General features: G+C 38.7%; 1 protein-coding gene across 1 annotated transcript; it reads left to right on the top strand.

The window, feature by feature from the left end:
• The first annotated feature begins 2,855 nt into the window (after nt 1–2,855).
• On the top strand, nt 2,856–25,509 carry AZI2 (5-azacytidine induced 2). Its single transcript, XM_083868953.1, has 8 exons — nt 2,856–3,000; nt 11,190–11,419; nt 14,378–14,503; nt 14,827–14,926; nt 16,572–16,720; nt 19,139–19,197; nt 21,939–22,054; nt 24,805–25,509. The coding sequence occupies exons 2-8, from the start codon at nt 11,195–11,197 to the stop codon at nt 25,191–25,193; spliced, it is 1,164 nt and encodes a 387-aa protein (XP_083725079.1). The 5' UTR covers nt 2,856–3,000; nt 11,190–11,194; the 3' UTR covers nt 25,194–25,509.
• The last annotated feature ends 74 nt before the right edge of the window (nt 25,510–25,583 follow it).

Below are 25,583 nucleotides of genomic sequence, written 5' to 3'. Positions count from 1 at the left end.
TGAAAAGAGCTGGGATTTGCTTTTGGTGGGGTTTTCTTCTTGTGTTTTAAAAGTCCAGTATTCTGGTTGTGCAGGCCTTATGCTTGTGCCTGGCAATGTATTTCCTTTGTATGTGCTCAACACGTGCTGGGATTAGGATGTCAGACTGAAAAGTACAGGGAAATGTCTTGCTAATTAGAAGATAATTCTTGGTAGCTTCCAAGCTCTAGGCTGGACAGCTTACAAACAGCTGTGCAGCAACATGATTGTGTTACAGGAAAAATCTGTCAATCTAATGATATGTTTTATTATCGTTTTTTAGTGCTGTAGTTGTTCAACAGAACAATGCACACCAATATGCAGCTGAACTATGTCTGTTTTTACACTTTCTAATTAGTTTTAATCCATACCCTGTTCTAGTACTTTCTGTGCAAATGGGGTGATAATAAATTCATTTTTATCTCTACAGAAATCAAAGTAAGTTTCTTTCAGAAAAGATAAATTACATGATGCTGTCCACCAAAACATTCAACATTTCAAAGAAAAAAAAAAAACAACAAAACCAGACCCCTACTGTGTGAAAATTCTGATGTTAATTCTAATATTACTGTCTTTCAGCTGGTTTTAAATATGTAGCACCAGGTTTTACAATACTGGCCATTGTTTGGGCCTTTTTTTTTTTTTTTTTTTTTTTTTTTTTTTTTTTTTTTTTTTGGTTTGGTTTAACTGTTCTGTAGATAGGATGCCAAATGTGTATTTTAATGGAAAAAAGATTACAATTAAACACTTGATTAAAAATAAATGTGATAATTAGCCTGTGAATGCTATCCACAAAAATAGTGGGCATATTTGATAGCCCAAATCCTTATGTGCTTTCCTTCTGGATTTCATAATGACACTATCTCAAATCAACGTTAATTTATGTAGTAAGACCTCTGTTCTACAACTTAATAATATGTAAACGTTTGTATCTGTGTCATATAAAATGTTACAAAGAGTTGTTAACTTGGAAATAGTGTTTTTGCCCTTCAACTGAAGGCCACTGCTCTTGGTAAGAAATACAGCAGAAAACAGCATTGTACTACTTTGGCTGATAAAATAAAAAGCAGTTTACATGTAACATAAACTTCTAGTGAAAATCTTAGTAATGGTAGAATGTTGCAAACTTTTTTAAAAAGCGGTTTTGAGGTCTGTGAGCATGATTAATGGAGAACTTGTGGTTTTGGTTTTCAAATTAGATTCTTGTCCAAATAACAATTCCCTACTCACAGCAGGGGTCCTGTTTCCATTTGGTCTTTAAGCATTTAAGGACTACACAATATTGCAATATTTTTCCATATATAGATCAATTTGGCACATTAGTACACTTCCCTTGCTCCAGCTGACTTTGTGGCACAGTTGCCAAAAGTCCTTCGGGACTTGGCTGAAGAACTCTCACAACATAAAAGCAAACTGCTTGTTTTTTTAGCCGCGAAGGAAACTCCTGTTAGTTTTAGTCTTGAACAGCACAGCTGCTCTTCCCTGTAGATCTACATTAGACTTGTTGAATCAGCTTGCTTTTATTCCTTGTAACAGAGGTCCTGATCTGCAATTTAGATTTGTTCTTGCTTCATCTTGACCTTGGTGGCAGAACAAAAGCTGTGGCTTTGGCAGATGAGGTCACATGCAATGATCTTTCACCTTGCTGTAGCAACAGAGCATCCACTGCCTTTCATCTCTGCCTCTGGCTTGTGGGGAGAAAAATATTTTAAAGAGTATGAATGTAAAATGTTACACCATGTCTCACTAGCTCTTCAGCTGTGTGCAAGTGTAACTTCTCAAGAAGCTGGAAAGGGTTTGAAGAATGTGAATTGGATGGGCCCCTTTGGTAAAGAGTACTTGCAGCAAGCTGGGGGCAGCTCCCACTAAAAGCCACTGATTTTTATTGCTTTGCTACAGCCTTATTTTGAATGATGGCAGGGAGTGCAATGAGCCTCAGAAAAGGGAGAAAAGTGGGGTTTTAGTGGCAATGCCCAGTGGTGCTGGAAGAGTGGGTGCTGGCAGGGAGCACATCTGTACGCTCGCCAGACCAGAGCAGAGTGCTGTGCCCAGTTCTGAGCTCCTCAGTACAAGAAAGACAAGGAACTACTGGAGAGGGTCAGTGGAGGCCACAAAGATAACCAGGGCGCTCTCTTTTAAGGAGAGACTGTGAGATCTGGGCCTGTTTAGTCTAGACAACAGACAAGTGAATCTCATTAGTGCATATAAATATCTCAAATGTGGACGCCAAGAATATGGAGCCAGAGTCTTTCTGGTGGTGCCCAGAAACAAGACAGGGACCAATGGCCAGGAACTAAAATACAAGAAGTTTCACCTCAACACGGGGAAACACTTCTTTACCCTGAGGGGGCAGAGCACTGGAACAGGCTGACCAGGAAGGTCGTGGAGTCTCCCTCTCTGAAGGAATTCCAAACCCACCTGGACGCGTTAATGTAGCGCCTGTTCGTGCTGACCCTGCCTCGGCAGGGGGCCTGGCCTGGATGATCTCTAGAGGTCCCTTACACCTCTAACAACTCCGTGATTCCGCGAGATCGCTCCAGGTGGGAACGCCGCCCCCTAACACCCCTCAGGCCGCTCGGGGGCGGCGGCAGAACCACCCCCGGCCGGGCGGAGCTAGGGCCGGGCCGCGCTTCCCGGGGCGCTCGGCGGGGCGGGGCGGCCGCTTGCACGCCGGGACTTGCAGTCCGCGCTGCCTCCTCCCTTTCCTGGCCAGGCGCCGGGGCCGCCTCTCTCTTTCCGGCAGCGGCGCCCGCCTGTTGGCCGGGACCGGGAGCGGCGTTTGTTGACTTCCTCGGAGGCGGCGGGGGCGGCGCCGAGCCCCGGGAATTCCCCGCGGTGGCGGAGGCCGAAAGCGGGGCCGAGCCGGCGGGGCGGGGGCGATGGGCGCCCGAGGGGGCCCGAGCGGAGACCGCGAGGGGCGGCGCTGCCTCCCCGCAGAGCTGAGCGCCCGCCGCTGACCCCCGGCCCAGCGGGCCCGGACAGGTGGGTGCCGGGGCGGGGGAACGCGGGCGGCCCGGCCGGGGCTCCCCGGGGTGCTGGGCAGCTTCCTGCCCCGTGGAGAGAAGCGGCTGCCCCTGGGAAAAGAGGCTGGTCTTTCCTTTCTCCCCTTAAAATAGAGTCATCCTCGTAGAAGCCCAGAATTGTTAGGGTTGGAGGGGAGATCATCTGGTCCCGTCCCTCTGCCCCGAGCAGGTTACAGGTGACACAGGAACGCGTGCAGGTGGGTTTGGGTGACTCCAGAGGGGGACACTCCACGCCCTCCCTGGTCAGCCTGTTCAGTGCTCTGCCTCCCGCATACAAAGTTCTTCCTCACGCTGGAGTGGAACTTCCTGAGTTTCAGAAGGAGCAGGCTGTTGGTCTTGTGTCTTGTCCCTGCCCAGTCACCCTTGGCCGGAATAGGGGTCATGCCGTGGGGGGACGGGGAGCACGGTTTGTAGGTACCGCTGCCAGGCTGGGGCTGGGCCTGGGGCAGGCGCTCAGGATGGTTACAGAGCTGCCTCTGCTCAAGCTGAAAAACTCTGTGCTTTCTGGAGCTGCAGTTCGTGCCTTGGTACAGGGGGAGTCTGGCAAAGGAAACGGGGAAAGTAGGACGGCGGGTGTGAAAACAGTAACATGATGGAATATTGGAGCTGACAGGAATACAGGTGCTCCAGGCTGTGTTAGTTTGGAAGAAGGGAGTGCGGATGAGCTTTGAGGTAATTGTGTGTGCTAGTGGTGCTTTCAGCTTTTAACAAATTGCGTCTTTAAATCCTGGTGTTTCATCTGGTAGGGAAAATACCCCTATCTCCTTAAATAAATTGGTCCCCTAGCAATTTGAAAGTGAATGTCAACTCAACTCCAGTGAGTGCTTTTAGGAGCTTTTTGTTTCTTAAGGAATCCTTTAATTTCCCCACTGTCTTTCACTGTATGTATGCAATAAAATCAGTGTGCTGGAAGCAGACTCTGGAAAAAGTGGAGTTAGGGGAGAATTACTGCCTGGATAGTTAAGTCTGCTCTGGACTCCAAAGGTCAGTCTCTCTTCTGTGACAATTTTCTGGGAAATGCTGTCAGGGGCTGTGGGAAACATGTTATTTCCTGGATAGTGGTATATGATCATGTGCTACTAATAATCCAAGTTATCTGTTCCCACATCTGTTTTAGAATTTTAGTAATTCTACTAGAATTACTGTAGAAACCAAAAGAAATCTAAGATAATGACTGCTTTTTGTTCTTTGAATAATTGCTGTTTAATAACCAGACTTTTGTTAGAAATGTTTATCAGATAATTGCCATATAACTTAAGTAGGTGACTGTTGCCTCAGATTTTCAGCAGTATTTTTTCATCTAAACGCTCAGTGAAGTCACAAGCCAGAAAACACTGGTTGACTGAACTCTAGATTAGACTGTATGAAGAAGGGTTTAGCCACCTCCTCACTCCCAAAACCCGTGTTTTTTGCTAAAATTGATCGTTTTTCAGAACCTTGTTTGCTACATTTGCGGTTTAGAAAAGTGTGAGGTGACCATTGCCCTAATACTGGCTAGGTTATGTTTTACAGTGAAAACTAAATAGTAAAAAACTTTTCAAAACAGTGAAGGGTGAAGTGACATCTTTGTGCAGCAAAAATGGGTAATAAATAGAAATAGTTTTAAGATTGCCTAAATTTCAGCAAGTATTCTACTTTGGTTTTTGGCATATCTCTTTTTTCTATGTGAAACTCAAAAGGTGGGGAAAGTGTGAAAATTATTGGTCAGATATGTCAACAAACTGTGCTTAGTGTACTCTAAGCAGAGAAATAGAATAGTTTCGTCTCACAGCATTGGAAAATCATTGAGTTTGCACAGAGTTGCAAATGCAGTAACATTTGTTTGTATTATTTCAATAGATGGATGGAATCGGATATTGTGCACTATGAAATGTTAAATGTGGGTTGCCCACTTAAGAAAGTGGAAACTACCCTGTCACTGCCCATGCTATTCCGTATCTGGTTTCTTTAAAACAGAATTTGAAGAAAAAAGAACATGTAGAAGAAAACAGGATAAAATGCAGTGTGACTTTACTTTTTGATATAATTTTCATTCTTTCACAGGGATTTTCTAGACAGGAAGTCTTACAGTCCATATTAAATAAAACAGTGATAATGAGATCCAGTTTGCTAAGATGGCAATGATAGGATTAACAAAAGGGTCAGGATAGGAACACCAGCTTGGTAGGAATCAGTGAGGAGTTTTGCTGAAGGAGACTCCATACCTGTGTGCGTTATCCATGGTTCACTTGGGAATCAGTCTCATGTTTTTGCTGAATATTTATGCTATGGTTGCATTAATTAACTAATTTACGTGATCATACAGTGTTTCATGTGGAGTTCTTAGTGTGTGAAATTGTAGATGCAATGACAGGACCTTTGGGGAGAAGAAATTAAGTTTGAGAGGGTAAGTGAAGCATAACTGGCTTGAATATTTGAAGTCCTCCATTTAGAAGCTGCTAAGTGGAACTTAGGTTCAAATTACCAGGTTTGTCTGAAATATTGCCATATAAATCTGAATATACAATTTTAGAAGACAGGCCAAGTTGAAAAGAACTTGGGAAGATCATTTGATCCCCCTGTAAAAGGAAGCTTGGATTATATTTGCTGGCATCCTGTCTAGTTGTCTCCTGGAAACCTACAGATGTTGTGTTAATGAGTTGCAGGATGACTAAAGGCATTGGTGGGACTCACTTTCCTTCCAGTAGCTGTAACAGGTGAAGCACATTTTCAGTTGAATTAAAAGTTAATGCACTTACATACAGCCTATCACTGAACTTGTGAACTGATTGAATGCTAATTAGTCTGGCACTTTAATTGAATAGAAGGAAACGTGATTGGGAGGTAGGACCTGCTGTTTAGTTTTCAAAAGAAGATATATTAAAAAAAAATCTAAAACAAATCCTCTAAACTTTTGGAAATAGTTATTCTGTATAAACCTTTTGAAATGGGAATGAATGAACAGCAAAAGATACCTTTTAAGATACTTACATTTGGTCCTAGAAGTGTTTAACAGCCAAAAGCCATCATGCTCCTACTTATGTTTCTTTGACAGTACTGCTTCTAATTAGTTTCAACATTAAATGTAATAGTTTAATAAACAGGATTATATGATGCTGAAAGGATAATATTTTATTGACTCCTGCTTCTGGGTTTTTATTTTCCCTCTTTTCAGGTAGCTGTCAGGGAAAGTGATTATTATGACAGCATCCACAGAAAGGCAGATTGAATATGTTACATTGAGGATGCATAAGATTTGCAAATTAGCGATGGGGGTACTGGAGTCTGACACTGTTCAGAGAAAGTAAAAATTATCAAGTGCTGTTGGCATAAAATGGGCTTTTTATTGCTTTTCTGGTCCTTGTGAGAGTAGATTATTTGTTGTAAAAACCTTGAAATTGAAAAAAATTGGCTGTTGTACCTAAGGAGATTTTGCTTGGCTTTTGTAGCTTACCCAGATGTTCAGGGTAGATGAGCTACAGTGATCTGGTGTGTGAGCTTAGAGACAGTGAGTTTCCATTTCCTGAGGGCAATAAAACGAAAGTGCTCTGGAGTCTCATGTAGCTCACAGGCTGCCCTGTTTCTGAAGGAGCACCGAGGACACTGAGACAGCCAGACTGTGCTCAGCGACCCTCTGGGAGGGCCTGTGGACTTTGGCCATAGGAAAGGATGAACAGTGGCCAAAGTAGCATCTACTGAGATGTGTGTGAATTATTTTTGCTCTTTAAAAATAGAGCAAGTATGTGTAACAAGTGATGCCTTTCTCTGTAGAACAATCTGTTCACAACTGGAATCAAGGAGAGCCTAAGATTTCTGCAAAGTGATGGATGCTTAAAGAGATTGGAAGTCTTGCTTGTTTTAACATCTTGTGTCAAGTGCTCCAAGTACTGTGTGGAGTTTTTGATGCTGGCTGCAGGAATTCTGTATTGTTCCTTGCTGTGCTGAAGTGTCTTTAAAAAAAAAAGAAAAAAAAAATCACTACAGCTTTTCTGAAATTAAGGGTAAGGGTTGTAACATGCTCACTCAGGATTCCTTTGGTTCAAAGGCATTTCTTGAATTTAAAGGGGTTTTTATGTCTACATGCATATATGTATACCCTTCTATGTAAGGCAAGATAAATCAGTACAGAAATTATGCTGTTGTTATCAACAGCTGGAAACTGTTCATACTACTATTATGAAGTCAAACCCTTGGAGTCTGGAAGGCAAACAAGAAAACAACCATCTTGAAATTATTTGCATTTGATATTTGGAAATATTTTGAAAACTGTTTTATTCTCTTTCAAATCAACTGTTAGGCCAAAATGAGAATCTGCTTCATACTGGGAAAAAATTTAATGTAATCCTGCTTTTACTATCTCTCCTTCTGATCCAAGAGTAAGATTAGCATTTCAAACTATAGAGCTCTGTTTGTGCAGTGGTCTGTTTGCTATTAAAGCCTCTGCATCCCTTGTTCCCTGTATGTAGAATGTGTTTTATATTTAACTGCCTCCCATGGTGTTAATGACTAGTATTCATAAAGCTCTTTAAAGAGAAAGGCTATGTTTCTGCCAAGCATTAGTAAGATATGGGAAAACATTATTTTGCTCAAGATATTTATTGTATTGAATCAAAGCCGTTCTATAACCTATATTGAGCAACAGAAGTGGCTCCTGTTAATTCTTCTTTTCTTCACATTAGGTGAAAGAAAACGTAAGTGGTGCCACCTCTCCAAACTCATTTGTTTATAAACAGGGAACATAATTAGTCCTTCTAGAACTTAATACTGTTTCTCATCAACAGTGTATTCAAGTTTGGGGTTTTTGTTTGTTGGCTTTTAAACATTAGTTATTTAATACAAGCAATAGTACTGGTACTCGTTAATGTATTTATTTTTGGACATAAAGATTAAAGTCCTTTTAAGTAGGCTGTTTTGTGTGCAGATCATTCTAAAGTGTAAATGCAATATATTTATCACAGGCAAAATATTTAGCTACTGTGCTGAAGTAAAGGGAGTAAAAAGTATTAGGGAGACCTTTCTTGGGATGGGATTTGTGGTAAATGGGATTTTGAAGTTTGCCTTAAGGAGGCTGAGGTGGACATCAGTTGTATTCTTAGACATTAACTTGTCAGTATATTACTTCAGATATTTTAGTGAGAAACCTTTCACTTGACCTGGCTACTGTAGGACAGATTATTTCATGAATTGCAGCTCCAGAGAGGTTGAAATTCACTCAGGTGTTTCAGAGTGTCAGCTCTGGGGCATTTTCAGCAGCGCATACAAGTGTGACTTGGAATCAGGAGAAGTCAAACAGATTAAAACAGGGCAGAAGTCTGTAGCTGGGCTTGCTGAACCATCCTGAAAAGCTCTTCTGGCATCCTTCTTCCACATTTGACGAGGTGTAACCTGTGGAATAATCAAAGCACTTCTTCGATTGCTGCTGTCAGTTCATATTTTTTAAAATGAGGTAATATAGTACTGAGGAATCTAAATTTTGATTCCTGTCCTCGAGTAAAATTAAAGACTACAGCTGGAGTGGGGGATTTCTTACAAACATAACTTCTTTTACTATACTGAGAGTTTCTGTCTGTCCTGACAGCAAAAAAAGCTGGGTGAGCTGTGCATTTCACCATGGCCTTTTATAGTACTGCTGCTCTTGAACTGTTTAATGGCAGCTTGTCATCACTTAGCAATACCATTAGTCAAAAATGTGTGTGTATTGGATTTTTTGGAACTGTGTAGAAATTTAGAAAAAGCATGCAAACAAAATCCCTTTGAATTAGAAAACCCGAATTGAATAATGCTATAAACTAAATGAGATCTTTCAAGTAAAAAAATGTTAAAGTAACTGGTCTTCCTAGCAGGTGCAGGTTAGGTGTGTACTTGAATTTATAAAATAGTATTTGTGTATGCTGAGTCTTATTTGGAAGGTGTTTCTCTCTTGGAAGCTAATAAAGGCACTTTTGGTTAACAAAATGCAGAATAAATATGATCCTGTTTTCCCATATTGCCATCTCCTGGTAGCACTGATGTGTGCAAGAAATAGGGAACGTATGATGCTCGAGTTTAGGAGCTGTAGGAAAGCATGGGGACAAAGATCTGTTTTATGTACAAGGTCACAAATCTGCTGCTTTCTTCGAGATAATGATAAGTTGTGACACTTCTTTAACGCCATTTGAGTCAAGTGTTCAGAGAAAAGGAGATGTGTTGCCTTGAGAGGGCAAACTCTTGGGAATTTGATGAGATGGGTGACAAGACTTGCAGGGTCTTTGGTGAAATGGGGGAGGATAAGCTGGTGTGTTATGCTCATCTTGGAAGACAAAATGAGCAATTCCTTCAGTCAGTTAATGCAGTTTGAATGATGTGGTGCTTTTGGTCAAGGTCACCTTGTGCATGGAGTGATACTGTTCTTACAATGAAAAGGAAGCAAACGTTTTTTGCAGGGTTCTTTCTACTAAAATATCACAGAAAATTGAAGGCAGAACAACAAGCAAGGGAAGCTTAGGCTACTTTTTTTGTCAGAATGCATCAAACAACGTACAAGGCATCTATTCACCTCCTGAACATAAGCATTAAAAGGAGTTCAGCTTTGGTTTGTAGTGTTCTTGTCTTTTTTTCACTGTTGAAAAACTCCACTGCTGTCTTATTTAGTAGAAATGAGCTGTCACAGTTTTTTATCATGTTGTCTAACTGGCTTGGAGCAAATTGAGACAAATGTGATAAGAGCACCATTGTTCTGCAATAGCTGTACTACAGCTCTTCATAATGCTGCACTCTGAAAGCTTTCCAGCATGGTGAGAGAAATTTGACCATATAGACAAGCTCCAGGCCTTTACTTCTTGTAATCTATAAACAAATGGAAGTGTATTTTGAATTCAAATAGCAAATACACAGTAGAAAACAGCAATTGTGGCCATGGGGCTTTTTTGCACTAATGCCTGGCTTTTCTGCAAAGTTCTGCTGACCAAGTTGGTTTTCTGTTGAAGTAAATTTTTCCTGCAGTACAAAAAGCTGTCTTCATTGTGCTCAGTTCTTTCATTCCAGCATTTCTGTTGGTTGATTAGCTAATCATCAGGAACTTAAGGATTTGTTGAAGGGGAAAAAATAAAAGTCTACTTTTCCTAGAAGTCACATCACTAGCTTGCTTAACGGGGGGTGGTATTATCAGGCACTTTGTAGCATTTCTTAGTATTGCATAGGAATACAAATAATCTGGATGTTCATAACTGAATGCAATGTGTCTTTTTTTAATTGGTTGGTTTTGTGCTTTGGAGGTTGACTTGTTTTTTAGAAAAATCCCAAAACTTGTTACAGGTAACTTATAACTCTTAAGGAAAATGTTTTTTGGGGGTTTTCCCTTAAGACCTGTTGCTCAAGAAAATATATAGAATTTCTTTAAGATGGTATTTCTTTTTGAATGTTTTGCTGTGCCTAAATGATGTAGGTTGTAATGAAAGATCAGTGTAACATCTACTTTGCAGTTGTCATTCAGGTGGTTCTGCCTGATATTTTAGAGTGGTACTTTACTAATGGTCAGATTATTGTAAGTTTTCTCCACACATACTGAGGCAGGTCACATTACTGTGCATGTTTTCATTCTCATATTTTCAGTCAAAAATTACTGTAATTGTTGTTCAGAAGGAGGTTTTCTACTGGGACCAAGGAGAGAATGGCTGCTCATGCAGTCTCTTTAAGAGCAAACACAAGTGTACTTGAGATTCTATTTTAAAATTTGGGAAAAATATAAGTATTTGCATTTGAAAATAAAGAAACCTTGGCACTTGTGCTCAGGAACCACAGGAGTTAGTTGATTTGTTGGAACTGTATTCTTTTTTACTGCTCAATGCTGGCTTGAAAAAGCTCTGATATAATATTCCTTTGGTGTTAGATAGTTGGTACCAGCCAAATTCTACATTGGTGTTAAGACTTAATAAAATGAATTTGAGGGTTCATACATCTGATAGGTACTCAAAATATTTTAATCAAGTAACAGTGAAACGTGTCTTTTCTAAACAGTGTATTTTCAAGGTAAAATGGATTTCAAGATTTTTCTGCAATATTAAGATACTTCCTGATTGTTCCATCTTGTCATAGACAGAAACATCCTGCAGTATTATTTTGGAAGGTTTTCAGACTCTTGATGAATTTGTCTTTGTGAAAACTTAGCACTTATATCTGTCTTTTTAACAGCTGTCATGGAGGAGTTGGTAGAGGATGACATCTGTATTTTGAACCATGAAAAAGCAGACAGTGCTCACAAGAGAGACAGCGATATTCCTGTTCCATCCTATAGTGGAGATGAGTCTGTTGCCTCACACTTTGCACTTGTCACTGCATATGAAGATATCAAGAAACGACTGAAGGAGACAGAGAAGGAGAATTCCTTCTTAAAAAAAAAAGTGAGAATTTTAGAAGAGAAGGTAAGAAAATAGTTGATATACCAGTTTCTGATAGCATCTTATCTTTTGCTCCTGGATGGCAGAGAAGAAGGTTAAGGATTTAAAATGTACCCTTAGAGTAATTTCCATGTTAAAATTTTTTTGTAAATTGTCTTATTTGTTTAGGTGAAATGCAGTTTGTTCCTCTAATACTGTAGTTGTGTTATACTACATTTTTGATTCTCACTGGGCCCATATATGATGCAATGCAAAGACAATGACTTTGATTCAGACAGATGTGTGGTTGCACAGAATTTGTCACTGTAGTTTGGGTGCCTCTTTATGGTGTTTATTAGCTTGGGCACTTGTGACACAGTCTTGTTGAACAGTGATGTGCAAAGCTTGTCAATTATCAGAATCCAGCAATTGTCTATCAGAAGACTCTCTTGGGCTCAGCATACCAAAATGATAAGGAAAAATTGGTTGCTAAGAATATCCAGCTAGTTCTACCTAATCACAACCTCAAGCGTGAAATACAAAGTTGCAATGCTTAGTATAGACGTTTGCTGGCTGGCTTTTGATGCAGTAATTCTAAAATGTAAATTAATCTTGGAATTTGTGTTCTAGGCAGTTTCTCGTGGCCATAAACTAGTGAAGTTCATTAAAGCTCAAAATTGACCAGAGCACAGGTTTTTCTCTGCAAGTAATGGATGCTGTCATTAAACATATATCCATTGTTCAGTACCAAGTGTCTTTGTTCTGCAGGAGTTCTTGACTTTGATAGATTGCTTCCTTATATAAGATGCAAAGATAGGTCCTAGTGTTAGAGCTGAGACTTTTTTTAGGAATTACTCTTAACTCTATGCTACTGACTCTTAAAAGCTTTCCAATTGTGTATTATTTTGTGGCATTGGAATGAAGAACTTGAGTCACACTTGGCACAGCGTTGAATCACTTATTCGGGAATTCTTGGCGAAGACAGGATTGACTTTTTGTCAAAAAGCAAAACTATCCCGGGACTTCCTTTATATAAGGTCTGGAGGGGATGTTAGCAAGAGGAATAGAGGTTTAAACCTAATATTCTCTGAATTACACATCCTGAGTGCAACATCTTTTATGTGGTTACTTGTTGGAGAAGGGAATACAGGTAACCTCACCCCAATAAGTAACAGCTATGTTAATTACCCAATACAGCCTCACCCCTGATGAGTCACAGCTATATCCAGTTAAGATAAGTGTGATAAAAGGGAGTGGGTTAGGTGGTAGAAGGAACCATGACAAAGAAGGATCCTGGGGAGAGAGAATCACTGCTATGAGGTCAGTCTGGGTCTGCAGTTAGAGCCTGTTGGTGGAACCTGCAGTCACAGTCTGCAAACCAATCCATGCAGTCATAGTTTAGCAGGAAAGAACCAGCAGTCAGAGGCTGCAGGGGAAACCTACAGTAGGAGCTTGCTGCAGCCAGAGTCAGTGAATGGTTAGAGTCAGGATAAGCTGTAAAGTGGAATAAACCAGGACCCTTTTCATGCTGTGATAAACAAGTCTGTGTCTTGGCTCATTTCTACCCTCTTAACAAGAGGGCTTCTGCAGCAGTTACTCAAAATCACAATAAACAGGATTTGACCTTGACAATTTCTTTTGCCTTGTGTCTTTTGGTCTTGCCTGTTCAGTTGAATTCTCTTGGAGATGACACTTCATTTTCTGTAGAGAGAGCTTTTTAGTGTGTGAATCCCATAAAAGTGTTTCTATGAGGGAGGTGTATTGAGAAGGCCAAGACTGTTAGTGACTTTCAGTCTTTGGCAATAGCTAATATACCTTAGTTACTCCTTTGGAGTTTTCAATTTCAACGTGCATGGAAACTTCCAGAAAGCTTTTTAAGGCTTGTGTTCTATTTGAGTGGCTTTATTAGGGGGAGAAAAATATAAAGGACAAAACTTAAAAGGATTCATACACATAGGGGGGAAAAAAAGCACGGGGCAGGAGCTTCCTGTCTTTGTGGCTTGTTTTCCCATACTTTCTTTCAAGCAAACTTAAAAGAGGAGATATTTAAGGTAGATACATGAGTGTCAATGCTTTCTTTTAGTAATTTTTTTTTTAGGTGACTCCTAAATTTTAAGAAAATATGTGCCAATCTGGTGTGAATATCTATGAGATATTTAAACTGTGTTCAAAAGTAAGTGTGCAGGATAAAAAGATTGAAAAGGAAAATGCAATACTTAATTAAAGCAAGAACTTTTTGTATGAATGGTTGTAATTTGATGTAAGACTTTTCCTGTCTTTTGAAAAATGTTGAATATATTTTAACTCTGTTCCCTTTTTCTAGCAAACCAGTTGATAGTGCTTATTCTGCCTTGCTTGTTTTTTGCCATAGCAGACAGTGAGATGGTGATCATCTGAAAGTTCATAATTATTTGTAAAATAATTCTGCTTTGACTTTTCTTACATAAATACACCGAAAAAAATTCATTATTTACATTGAGGTATTTAAGAAATTATGTTTGGTTTCCTTTAAACTTTCTATGTGTTGTGCATATTCTATATGCTTAAAACTCCTTTTTCAAAAAGCAGTTCACATTTTTTCAGAGCCTGGAAAAAATATGATTAAGGGATTGTCAGTGTGAGTAATCATGACTTATGAATGGATTTAAGTACTCATAGGAGTGAACTCATAGGAATCTACTGGAAAGCGTCCCTGTCCATGGCAGGGGGGTTGGACTAGATGAGGACTAAATGTCCTCTTCCAACTCAAACTACTCTATGATGCTATAAATTAGTGAGCATTAAGTATTGTTAGTGATTTCAGAATTTGTAGACAGCCTTTGTTGTACTTTCATAAAAAACTTGGACCTGTATCAGTGTATTTGATTAATTATCTAAACTGAAAAAAAAAAAGAAAAGCTGATAGATTAATATTGCAGGTACACCATTGCCTTTTTAAGATTTTGAAGTTCTCAGCATGATATCTAAAACTTCTGACTTGTCCCTGGTGTGTTGAACACTCAGGTGCTTGGCTCGCGGCTGGAGGAGGAATGCAGCTCCGTTGGGCGGGAACAAGTCAATAAGGCCTACCAAGCCTATCGGGAGGCCTGCATCGACCGCGACCATTTGAAAAGCAGACTGGAGAAAATGGTGTGCCTTTTGAACTAATGACTTCAATGCATGCTTTATCAGTACTGCATAGTTACTGTGTGTTTACTGTAGAATGAACTTTATAGACCTAACATCTGTGGTGTTGGTTTTATCGCTCTTTTCAAGTACATGACAATACTTTCTGTAGGAATAACGATTTAAAGTACCTCAGTTGTATTGTGGGGCTAGAATAATGCTAAAAAAATCAAAGCAATATTTTTCGTTGTTGTTGTATTTGTTCTAAAATACTGAATTGTCAGACATGGTAGAAAAATTCTTCACAAATTATTTTGGGTTGGGGTTTTTTCCCCCTCTGAAAACAGGCGAAAGAAAGTGCGGAATCCTTGAAAAACTTGAATGAACAGTTGCAATCTAAAGAAATAGAGCTGTTACAACTAAGAACTGAAGTGGAAACTCAGCAAGGTATGCATTTGGTTACTTCATCTTAAGGTATGTTGACGAGCTGTAGTGTTATATTGTGCTCTTGGGGCATGAAGTTTACCCTATATAGGGGCAAGGTAAGAGGCATGAACAGCAGTGAGGTACTTTGAACTTGTCTTCATTCTTGTGAGTGGTGACGTGTATGTTGTGAGGCTGTTGTGTTCTTCTGCCATAGATGATTTACAAATTTGAGAAACGGGCACCATCTGACAGTTTATAGGCTGCGTCATGTACATCTCTGGACCCCACCACATTTTCCTCAGAGGAGGGCAGAGACCCGTTCAAGTATAAAGATCATTCAATCCCACTTCCTCTGGCACCTGCAGAGGGTCCAGGATACTGCTTTGTCTCGCTGTTGGGATACGACAATTACAAGAGGATGTTGTATAGCAATAGCTTCAGTCACCAACAGTTACTTAGATGGCTGGGAAATCGGAGAAGATAAAGATGTTGGTTGTAGAGAGCCTGGTGAAAAGTGGAAGGAGAAACTAACAGTATATCCTGGCAATTCCAAAAGCCCAAATCCAGCTTCTCTTACTGCAGTTGTAAAGAGTGCTTTGTGTGTGACAGACACGTAAACAAAACACCATGGAAGTAAAAAAAAAAAACCCTTGATAAATTTAATTACAAGAAAATGTCATCTGAATAAACTTAGAGATATGGACTGACTTCAGAGTCTATGCAAATGCAGTCATTTGATAGGCACTTTTGAGTGTGGCTGTGCTTGAATTGGATTACTCTCCATGAGGACCATAAGCATGTAATGCACTACTTCAATTTCACAAGTGTTTAAACCCAGAAAAACAAACTGCAGGTAGTGCTAGTATCACTGTTGAGGACCTCATCATTTCAGGAGGTAAGAATTTCAGAGTTTTTAAGGAGAGCTGTGAAAATGTGATGATTTCAATCCTAATTTGTAACTCAATTTTACTCATAAGCGGACTCTGATACCTTGTTTAAAAAAATAGAATCAGTGTAACTTAAGGTTGTTTAAACTATTAAATCTGGAAATAAGTGCACCATGCAGTTGAAGACTTGTGGGTTTCTTCCTGTCATGTTCTTCCTTTTCTTGCTGTCTCACTAATGCCCTGCTACTGATCTGATGGTAGCATCAGCTTAGGTTACTTCTTACCATGTGAATTGCTTCAGTCTAACAAGATTTGTGTAACTTTGTTTTCCCATTTTGTTTTGATTGTATGTTTTGTTCTTCTGTTTGGAACTTCTTGATACTAAACTTGGGGGAAACTTAATGGTAAATAATGTAACCATACAAATCTGAGGGCCAAAAGACTCATGTTTTCAAAGCATGTAAGAAGTATGGAAGTTGGCATATGTGATGTGTTTGCCACAAATTGATTTTTCTCTTTCCAGTGCCTTTTTATGCTGGTACTTCCTTTTTCTCTGTGTCACATCTCCAGTGCATTCCTAGAAAGTAGGGCTCCATGCTTGAAACCCAGGAAATAGACCACCTCTGTCAACAGCATTACCAGTGTTATATTTCCCTGTTACCATGGACTGCAGTTTCTTCAGAATATGATGTTTTTGAAGGGACTGGGCTGGTTGCATATTGAGTTATGTTCCTTGGACTGAGATTGGAATCTGATTGCCTTGCTTGTCTTCTTTACAGTGATAAAAAGTCTGAATTGTACTCAGGCTAGCTGGGAATTAGAGAAGCTGAACAGTGACCTGAAAGTGCATAGTCTGGAACAGGATCTAGAAAAACTCAAGGAAGAGTGCAACAGTCTCAGGAAGGAGTTGCAAAATTCCAAGAAGAAGGTACCTTAATTTTTAAAGATTTTTTTGTATTAATGGTTAATTTTGAATCCCATGGTCAATCAAAATCAAGGGTTAACAAAAATATGAAGCATACAGTTGAGTGAAAGATGAATATCTTTTGGTAGAATTAACCTTAAATATTTTCATAAACTGTCATTTTTCTTGGAAACAGGGACAAGCTTCTCAGGGAAGTTTTATGGCTTCAAGCCTGTCCAAACTTAAGAAGTGTCTGGATGATGCTCTTAATTATTAAGTTTAGTTTTAGGTAGTCCTGCAGGGAGCAGGGAGTTGAACTTAATCCTTAGGGGTCACTTCTAACTCGAGATATTCTATGACTCTATACAGGTGAGATTTCCCAGCCATTGCCTATATAATAACAGAAAATAAAGCTTTCTGATTTTTTTATAAGTAGCCACAGAAGTTCTATGTCAGCTGGGCTACTAAGAATGTTTGGGCAAAAGCTGGTCCTTATTAATACTTTTTTGTTTGTTTGTTTTTTAAACATGGGATGCTAATGTTAAAAGATGTTATGAACTTTGTTTAAGGAGGTCTGGCACTTCTCTTTAGGGCAGTTGCATGAAGCTTGTCAAGAAAGAACCTCTTTTGGCACCCTTCCCTGCCATTTCTGGGGCAGATACCTGTTTTGAGGGACACCTTTTGTAACCTAGAGATCCTTGTTAGGATCTCAGAAAGAAAATTAAGATAGCAGTAAGTTTAGTGCATTCTTTCTGCTTTCCATCTTACCTTTGATGAAAGGTACAGTGCCAGTCTCTAGGATTCTTCAGTCACATTGAAGTTACACAGTGAAGGTAAAACATTTAAATGTGATTGTCTGGGAAGGCAGACTGTTTTATAGATCCCTTATGGTCATTGATAATGATGATTATGTAATCTTGAATCACACAGCATTTGAGGGAGTCTGCATTTTTTCCACTAGGTGGAGATAAAGCACGTGAGGTATTTTAACTTCCCTTACTGTTGGTTGTTTCATTTGTGTCTGGAGTATTTTCAGGTGCTTTCAATAACTTGTAAAATCTGAAGGCTCGCTGTAACTTGTGTGCAGTTCTGGTGTCTTCGGGTAACTCTAGAACAGAGTAACAGCTGCATAAATAATTGCAGATTGTATTGTGAGAGTGAATGATGTCAGACAGAACAGACTAAAATAGCAGTTGTAAGGAATACTACACGTGACACTGTTTAAATAATGTTTATGCCAGCAGCTTTTGTTGCACAGAACAAATACAGGGAGCAGCTTTTTGTTTTGAGGGGTTTTGTTACCATTTTTTTGTTGTTGTTGTTCTTGGTTTTATGTCTTTAATATAATTCCTGATCCTGGTAACTGGTTAATATAGGAAATAAAAAAGTGTGTGTTTTCAAATGTGGGGTAATACAGTGTGACTTTTTTTTTAAACTATGAATTTGAATCTTTGGGAGATGGTGAAAAAGTTCAGGAGGGGAAAATCTGTCAGGTAAAATACAGTCAAGTGTAATCAATGGGCAATGACAAATCAGTGTTATTTCAACTCAGCTGGTATTTTCATTATTACTTATTTTCATTACATTAGTTTAGCTAACATGTAATGAAAGTAATAATGAAAATTAAAGCAGAAAAGCATGTTTTCCAATGTTTTCTACCTTAGGCAAGTGTACTTTCTATTTTTCTGTACTTTTAGATATTTTTACTCAAGTTTTACATTGTAGTTGATACAGTGTGTACATTGTATTGACAAGTTGCTTGAAATATGTACAGGTTGGCTTAAAGCCACTGTAAAGGTACCAAATCCATACCAGCTTTGGTAGAGGGAATGCTAGGAAGGGAACACGGAAAGAAGGGTTTTCAAAGGGAGGGAGCTCATCACAAGTGAGGGTCCAATAGAAATACAGCTAACAAGGTGAACCCAATGGTTGATTTGTTAAACAGTCCAGTTAAATTCGGTGAGGCTGCCTGTATGTGCAATTTTAAAGTAGCCTTTTAGACTGAAGGGATAAATTATGTTCTGTCATAAAAATAACCTGTGGAATTAAATCTATACTTAAACAGTATTAACTTAAAAATCTTTATTTACCGTGGTAGGGAAAGAACAAAAAAAGACTGTTTAAAAAGCAGAAATTGAGAGACTTTTGATGTCCTTTAAAAAAAGTAATCAGTCTCTAATTCTGAGAGTTCAGGTGTTAAAAAAAAACAGTACAGAGGTGGCTGAGCAATGCCTTCATATAAGTAGGTAGTTTAACATTTTTCAGTAGAAATTCTTAGTAGAAGTTTTTATTTCCCTTTTGAAACCCACTGCAGCTAACACAAATGAAGACTACTTGTCAATTTCAGTACTAGGAACTTGGCGTTTCAGTGCTGTTTTTTGAGAGAGAATATCTGAAATCATGTTCATTCATTCTCTGTCTTCCCTTCACTCTGTTATGCAGGACCAGTCTCAAGAAGAAAATCCATTACATGGAGACCACCTTCATAAAGACATCCAAAGGTATGAAATATTTTATTTTCAGTTTACTAAGGGACAGTTTGTTGAACAAGTAAAATATTCCTGCAGACTTTTTAGGTGTGTTATTTCAAGTTATATAATTTCATTGAAAATCTAGGTATAGTTACTTAGGAAGATCATTGTAATTTTTTTGTTGTTGTTATGTTTGTAGTTTGGGATGATGATGATGAAGATTTATAGTTATGCCTGTTGGTGCACTTACACCATTTTCCACCAGAGGGAAGAGCAGCCCTTCACAACACCAGGCTTTAGTGCAATGGGCCTTGGTGCTTCTTTAAGTGTTGATGGGAGGGGAAGGGAGATCAGCCACTGAAAGAGAGCATACAGACACTTCTCATCGTGTGTTCTCTGGTGCAGTGATGGTAATAATGCACACACTACACACAAATCACACTTGGTCCTTTCACCTTGACTGGATACTTATTCCTGTGGTTCTTTCTGGAGCTTTGCAGTCAGCCTGATGAAAGATGTTCTTTTGAGACACAGCAGTTATCTCTTCGATCACTGCTCTGATCAAACTGATCATTTGATCAAATAATTATTGATCAGAGCAGATCTATTCCACCAAGTCATGCTCAGGTGGCAGCCATCTAAAATAGCATATGGACAGTACAGTGTTTATTGTAATACAAATACTGAATGTGTAATAAATATGCAAGCCCATCCAAAAATCTGTGGAGAAAACACTTGAAAAACCTCCTGTGAGAAACACTTTTTGTAGCAAACAATCCTGCTTTCTATAGGAGATTGGAGGCATTTGCACTTAGTTAACTTTTTGGAAAGTAGTTATTTCATATTTGTGAGCAGCCTGCAAATCTGACTTTAAGTTCTCAGTGTGCAAATCTCATTTGCTGTAGGTTTAAACAGGCTGTCATAGTGAAGGTTTGTATTACATGCTGGAAGGCAGTATAGGATAAAAGCTCCAGGCACAGGGAATCCTTGGTTTTCAGGTACAAATTCCTTGAAAATTTGCAATGGGATTCTAGGTCAGTATCCACAAAAACAATTAAAATCTGTTGAATGCGATTTAAGTGGAATTTTGGTACCTGCAGCCCTTTGCAAGATGCTGTAAATGTGCTGAATACACTTTAAAAATTTCATCCAAGCACTTTCCTTCTGGTTGGTGGCAGACTCTGAGCTGTCCTTATATTTACCACTTCTGTGTTAAATATTGGACAGTTCCGGTTTGACATAACTAAAATTTTTGAACTTATTTTTTAGACCAAAACATGAGAATTAAGGAAGTGTGGTTGCCACATCAGCTTTAAAATTAAGTTGTCACCTCTTAAGAGTTCAAAGAGCCAAAAGGAGTCTGCAGTAGAAAAGCCACAGGTTTAGCTGAGCTTCCTGAAATACCAGTTCTGAAAATTTCAACTTTGTCAGAATCGCTGACAACACATTATTTATTAAAATATCAGCTTCCTGTGTTCTTTAACAGAGCTTTATGAATCTGGACATTTGTATTCTGGGGAAGTATTTGTGTGGATAGAAGTTCTGTTTCTTTGTTTTAAGGGAACTCTCTTAGCATTGACTTGCATCATAGCTACTTCTCAGAGTGATTTTGAACACATTTGTGCTTGATATTTCATGCAGGAGTGATCCTATATTGCTATTTTTGAAGGATAGCATTACATGAAGTTATAAAGCTTATTAATTTTTACCTATCTCAATAGATTGAGATGTTGAGCTGTTTTCAAATAAATGCCTTTTAGGTGAATGTAGTGAGGAAGAAAAAATTCTGGAAACTCTCATCCATTATATTTGTTCTCAATTAATGTGTTTTGGTAGACTGTTAAGCATTAAAAAAGCATTAAATCATTCATTTCATGTTTAAGTTGAAGTAACTACATCCTCATGTCTTTGAACACTAAGTTAATTATTAATCAACATAAATGTGATATTCAGTGAGCCTTTGCTAGCAGTTTTACCAAGAAACATATGCTAATGCTAACTTTGATATTTTTTTTATTTTCTTACCAGTTATTAACCTGAAACATCAGTGTTGGAAGAGTGTTGCTGTTGCTAAATATGTTTCTTGTATTATGCTGTCTTAGAGAATGAATTGGAACACAATTTTTTACACTGTGTGATAAGGGAGTGTATTAACATAAATTGGATGACTTGAATATGAATGGGTGTGGTTTATTATTTTAGTTTGGACTCTGTCTATGCTCAGTTTGGGTCTCGGGTATTTAGTCTGAATTCAGTGTAGCAACATGCATGGTATAAAGACCCAAATACTGGGTTTTGATTACTTGAAATGACAATCAATATTACTAAGCTCATAGTATGTGTTGGGGTATGTGGTCATTTATTGAAAGGCATTCAGTTAACACTCTGCCTTTTTTATAGCCTGGTGTCCCTTTAAATAAAGTATTCCTTTGAGATGACTAATTTTATTGGAAGGTGGTTAGTTTCAGATACTGAATCGAAAAATATGCTTCATATTTCTTTCTTTTGGGGAGTGAAATTATTAGTACTACCTAGTATGCCAATATATAATTCATTATATATTGTAATAGGTGAGAATCAAATAAAATGTACAAAGATTCATCCATTTAAGGTAATTCTCAGTACTGTTCAGTCCACTTACCATTATGGTACTCTAACAAGATTTGCAGTGTGTGTCAGGCAAGAAAAATAAATTAGCATTAGATAGGCATGTTAATAGACTGCTTTAGAAGCAGCAGTATTTAACTTGTAATAAATTTTTGTTTTGAAAGTGTGCAACAAACATATTGGGACCTGAAGAGAGAAATGTCTAATTTGCGTGTAGTGACTGACAAGCAAGCTGAGGTCCTACGAAAACTGCAGAGGAACCCACCAGGAGCCAAGAAAGGCAAGTCAGTGTTTGCAGTGACAGACCTTACAAACACAAAGCATTGATTCAAGCTGTAGCATTTTAAAAATAAACTACCTATCATATCTTATCAGAATCTCATCAATTGAAGTTGATAAGCTAGACTGTATTATGGTTCCAGCTTACCCATTTTCTGCTTTTGCTCCTGTCTCATACTGGTCAACTTCACACATAAAGGTGTTGCTGATGTGTTTTTTCTTCAGTACTGTATTCTGTTCCCCTTGTGGCTTTTTTCTCAGTCAAGTGTTGCTTATGTGCACAAGGCTGAGGTGTTAAGTTTACTCGTATTTGACCTTTTACCACAACTACTTCATGTTAGGGGGGAAGAAATCTTTTTGCAAATGCAGTCTTTTTTCCCAGTACAGAATATATGAAGTATTAAATTGGCAACATTTTCAAATCAGACTTTAAAAGACTGAAATTCCCTTATGGTTCCATATTTCTTTATGTTGTATTCAGAAAAGTTGTCTTTTCTAACAAAATGCCACACAGTGTGACATTTTCTGAATGTCAGAAAACTGGGGAAGCAAAACTGCCTTAAATAATTTTAAGGGTTAAATATTTTTCACATAAACTATTTAAAATTTCTGTGAGCACTTTATAAGACAGTTCTTCTCTTCCATACATGTTTTTCTCGAGCCAAATGCTAGACTGTCAGTCAAACAAACTGTGGTAAAGAGTTGATTTTCTTTGTTTTTTGCTCACTTCAATTGTGGTCTTTACTGTGCTCACCATACTGGCTGGTGGAAGACAGTGAACTTGGTTACAGTGTACTGGTGACAGTCTCTGATGTCCCTGTCCATTACCAGATCAAGACATTTTCTTTCTAAACAGCTCAGTGAGGTAATGACAGGCTTCACCTCCCAAGCAGTCCCTGCCTTTGTGGTCAGCAATGACTAATGATCACTTTGTCTCTGGTATTTGGCTGATACAAACTGTCAACCCATTTTCTAGACTTGGCCCTATTGTTACCAGGTGAGTGTGTGTTCCTACAATTCTAAAACACCTTTGTCAAATACCTTCAGCAGAGAAACTGGGAACTGAATGAGTCTAAATTATCCTAGATCTGCCAAGGTTTGATTGAGATCATATACTGTCTTTATGTCCTTGTTTTTTTTGGAGTTACCTGTCTTGCCACTACACGGCTACTGATTTTTCTCTTCTTGGTGAGGAGTCTCATTTTCCGCAGTTCTCATGCAGCTGTTTTCCACAGCCACAGAAGGCATTCTGGATTGATCAGGAAACAGTGGACTTTTGCCTTTTCATCTGTACACTTTTTTCAGTATTTTTTCAGAACTATGTGAGAGTGGACAGGTCTGATCTTGGTCATCAGCCACACTTCTGAATGCACACTTGTTTATATTTAGAGACAAATCTTGGCTCTTGCAAAATATGGGTACAATTTTCTGAAGCCTCCCACTTCCTATACCTCCAGTGCTGATTTTAGCATCTACAAAGCAGCTGCCATTGTCAGAGTTGCATTAATTTTGCAGAACACGTGTTCGTTACTTTGTGTGGGCCATGAACAGTATCAGTTAACAAATGGATTCTACTTAGCTGTTATGAATGGAGGCATTTTGAATGTACATGTGTGTTTGTGGGGGTTTTTGTTTGTTTTTTTCTTCTTGTTGTTTTGGGGGTTTTTTTGGTTGGTTTTTTCCATTTTATTTTTGTTTGGGGTTTTTTGTAAATTTTCAATCTATTTTCAGTGGATTAAATTTTTCTTGAACTTCTAAGGGTCTGTAGGCCTCAAATTGCTTTTTACACCTGCCAGCATGAAGATGCCATATCCAGTGCCTTACCATGTCTTTCAGACATGATGCCAATGCTATTGGAAAGTGGTTTGGGCTGACAGCCACAAATTTTAATTTATTGTGACAAACAGAAGTTGTATTCTTTGACCAAGATACCAGCTTCTTTTTCTGTCCCTTAAGAGCTAAAGTTAAAAATTGCTATTCATGCCCAAGATTAACAGCTGCTCTAGAAGACTCTGTGTAAGATGTGAGTTTAACTGCAGGAAGCATTCATCCACTCTGATTACACATTTATGTACATTATCACTACAAAACAAAATGACCTGCTTGTATTTGGCCGTATGTCCAGATGTGTGTTGAAGTTACAGATCTTTCATTTCAGGTAGGTGCTGTTCTGTTTCAAAATTCCCCCCTTCCTAACAGTTTAAAACTCCTCTGGTATTTCACATGGTGGAACATCGTAGTCTGTCACTTTACTTTTGGAAGTCAGACAAGAGAACCTGTGAACACCACATGTTTCCCTCTTACTGCTTCATGGGCAGTGAGAATTTGGGTTCTGCGTGGCACAAGAGTACAACTTGTTAGAAGAATCAGTAGAATAGGAAGCAGCATTCAGTCTTCTACATCTGGCTGATTTCTCCAAGCATGTGAAAATGGTGGTCTCTGTTTCAGCATTCATTTCAGTCTGGTTAAAAAGATCCATCAGTTTATCTGTGTTGAAATGGGAGTTAGGAGATACCTTTTGGAGTTGTGGGTGTGTTTTAAACACTGTGATTTCAGGATTTTGGGTTCATTTTGAGACTGGTGAGAGTAGTGTTGTTTGTAGCTTTTGAGTAGTTACTGAATACGGTCTGAAAACTTGTGGCTTGAAGAAACTGTGTTTAACATCCCTGCTAGACTGTAGTACATTTGGAGTGCATGAAAAATGCATTAGATAATGTAATTTTAAAATCTTTTTTTATCTTCTTCCTTCAGCTGCCTGTACTTTACCAGTGCAATGTGTTGACTTGGACATTTCAAAGCTGAATCTGACATCTGGGGTAGTCAATAAAAATCTCTCAGAAAACGATAAAGTCCTCAGCAACGCCGTGTCTCCCCCTCTGCTGAGAGATGCCCATGTCCCATCAGAAAGGGTGACCCTACAAGCTTGGACAGATGAGAGACCAATTCCAGCTGGTGGCAAAACGTTTCAGGAACACCATTCCTACGGAAGGAGCTCTCTGGAAGATAATTCCTGGGTATTCCCAAGTCCTCCAAAGCCCAATGAGAATATGTTTTGGGAAATGAAAAATAACCCGACTTCGTTAAACTGTCCAGCAGATTACCTGGATCAGTGTAATCAAAACTGTCTGCACAAGAGTTAAACAACTTTTAGAATGAACTGAGGCGTTTTTGGAGTGGTTCTGAATAGGCACCTTAATGCTCAAACTTTTAAGGAGAGAAAACAAGTTGCTTGAGAAGTTCTTTATTTTTAATTCTAGTTCCAAATCAGAAAGCCTAGTCTTTCTCTGCTGTAAATCAGGAGTGAGTTTCTTGATGTTAAAGCTGTGCTGGTATAATGTAAATACAAAGAAATCTAGCATGGGTCCTAGATAGTCTTGTACTGCAAATGACATACATTTGCTTAAGGTTACACTGAAAGTGAGTTTGTGGAATAAAACAAAATAATCCAGTTCTGTATTTGTTTGCTATTTGTATGTTATCAGGAAAGTACTTGGTATCCAGTGTTAGAACTTGTGCCAGCTCTGAGCTTA

The sequence above is a fragment of the Zosterops lateralis genome (genome assembly GCF_965231275.1).
Source record: "Zosterops lateralis genome assembly, chromosome: 1".
Classification (NCBI taxonomy): Eukaryota; Metazoa; Chordata; class Aves; order Passeriformes; family Zosteropidae; genus Zosterops; species Zosterops lateralis.
Note: the sequence above shows the minus strand (reverse complement) of the source record. Positions and strands in the feature narration are given on the sequence as shown.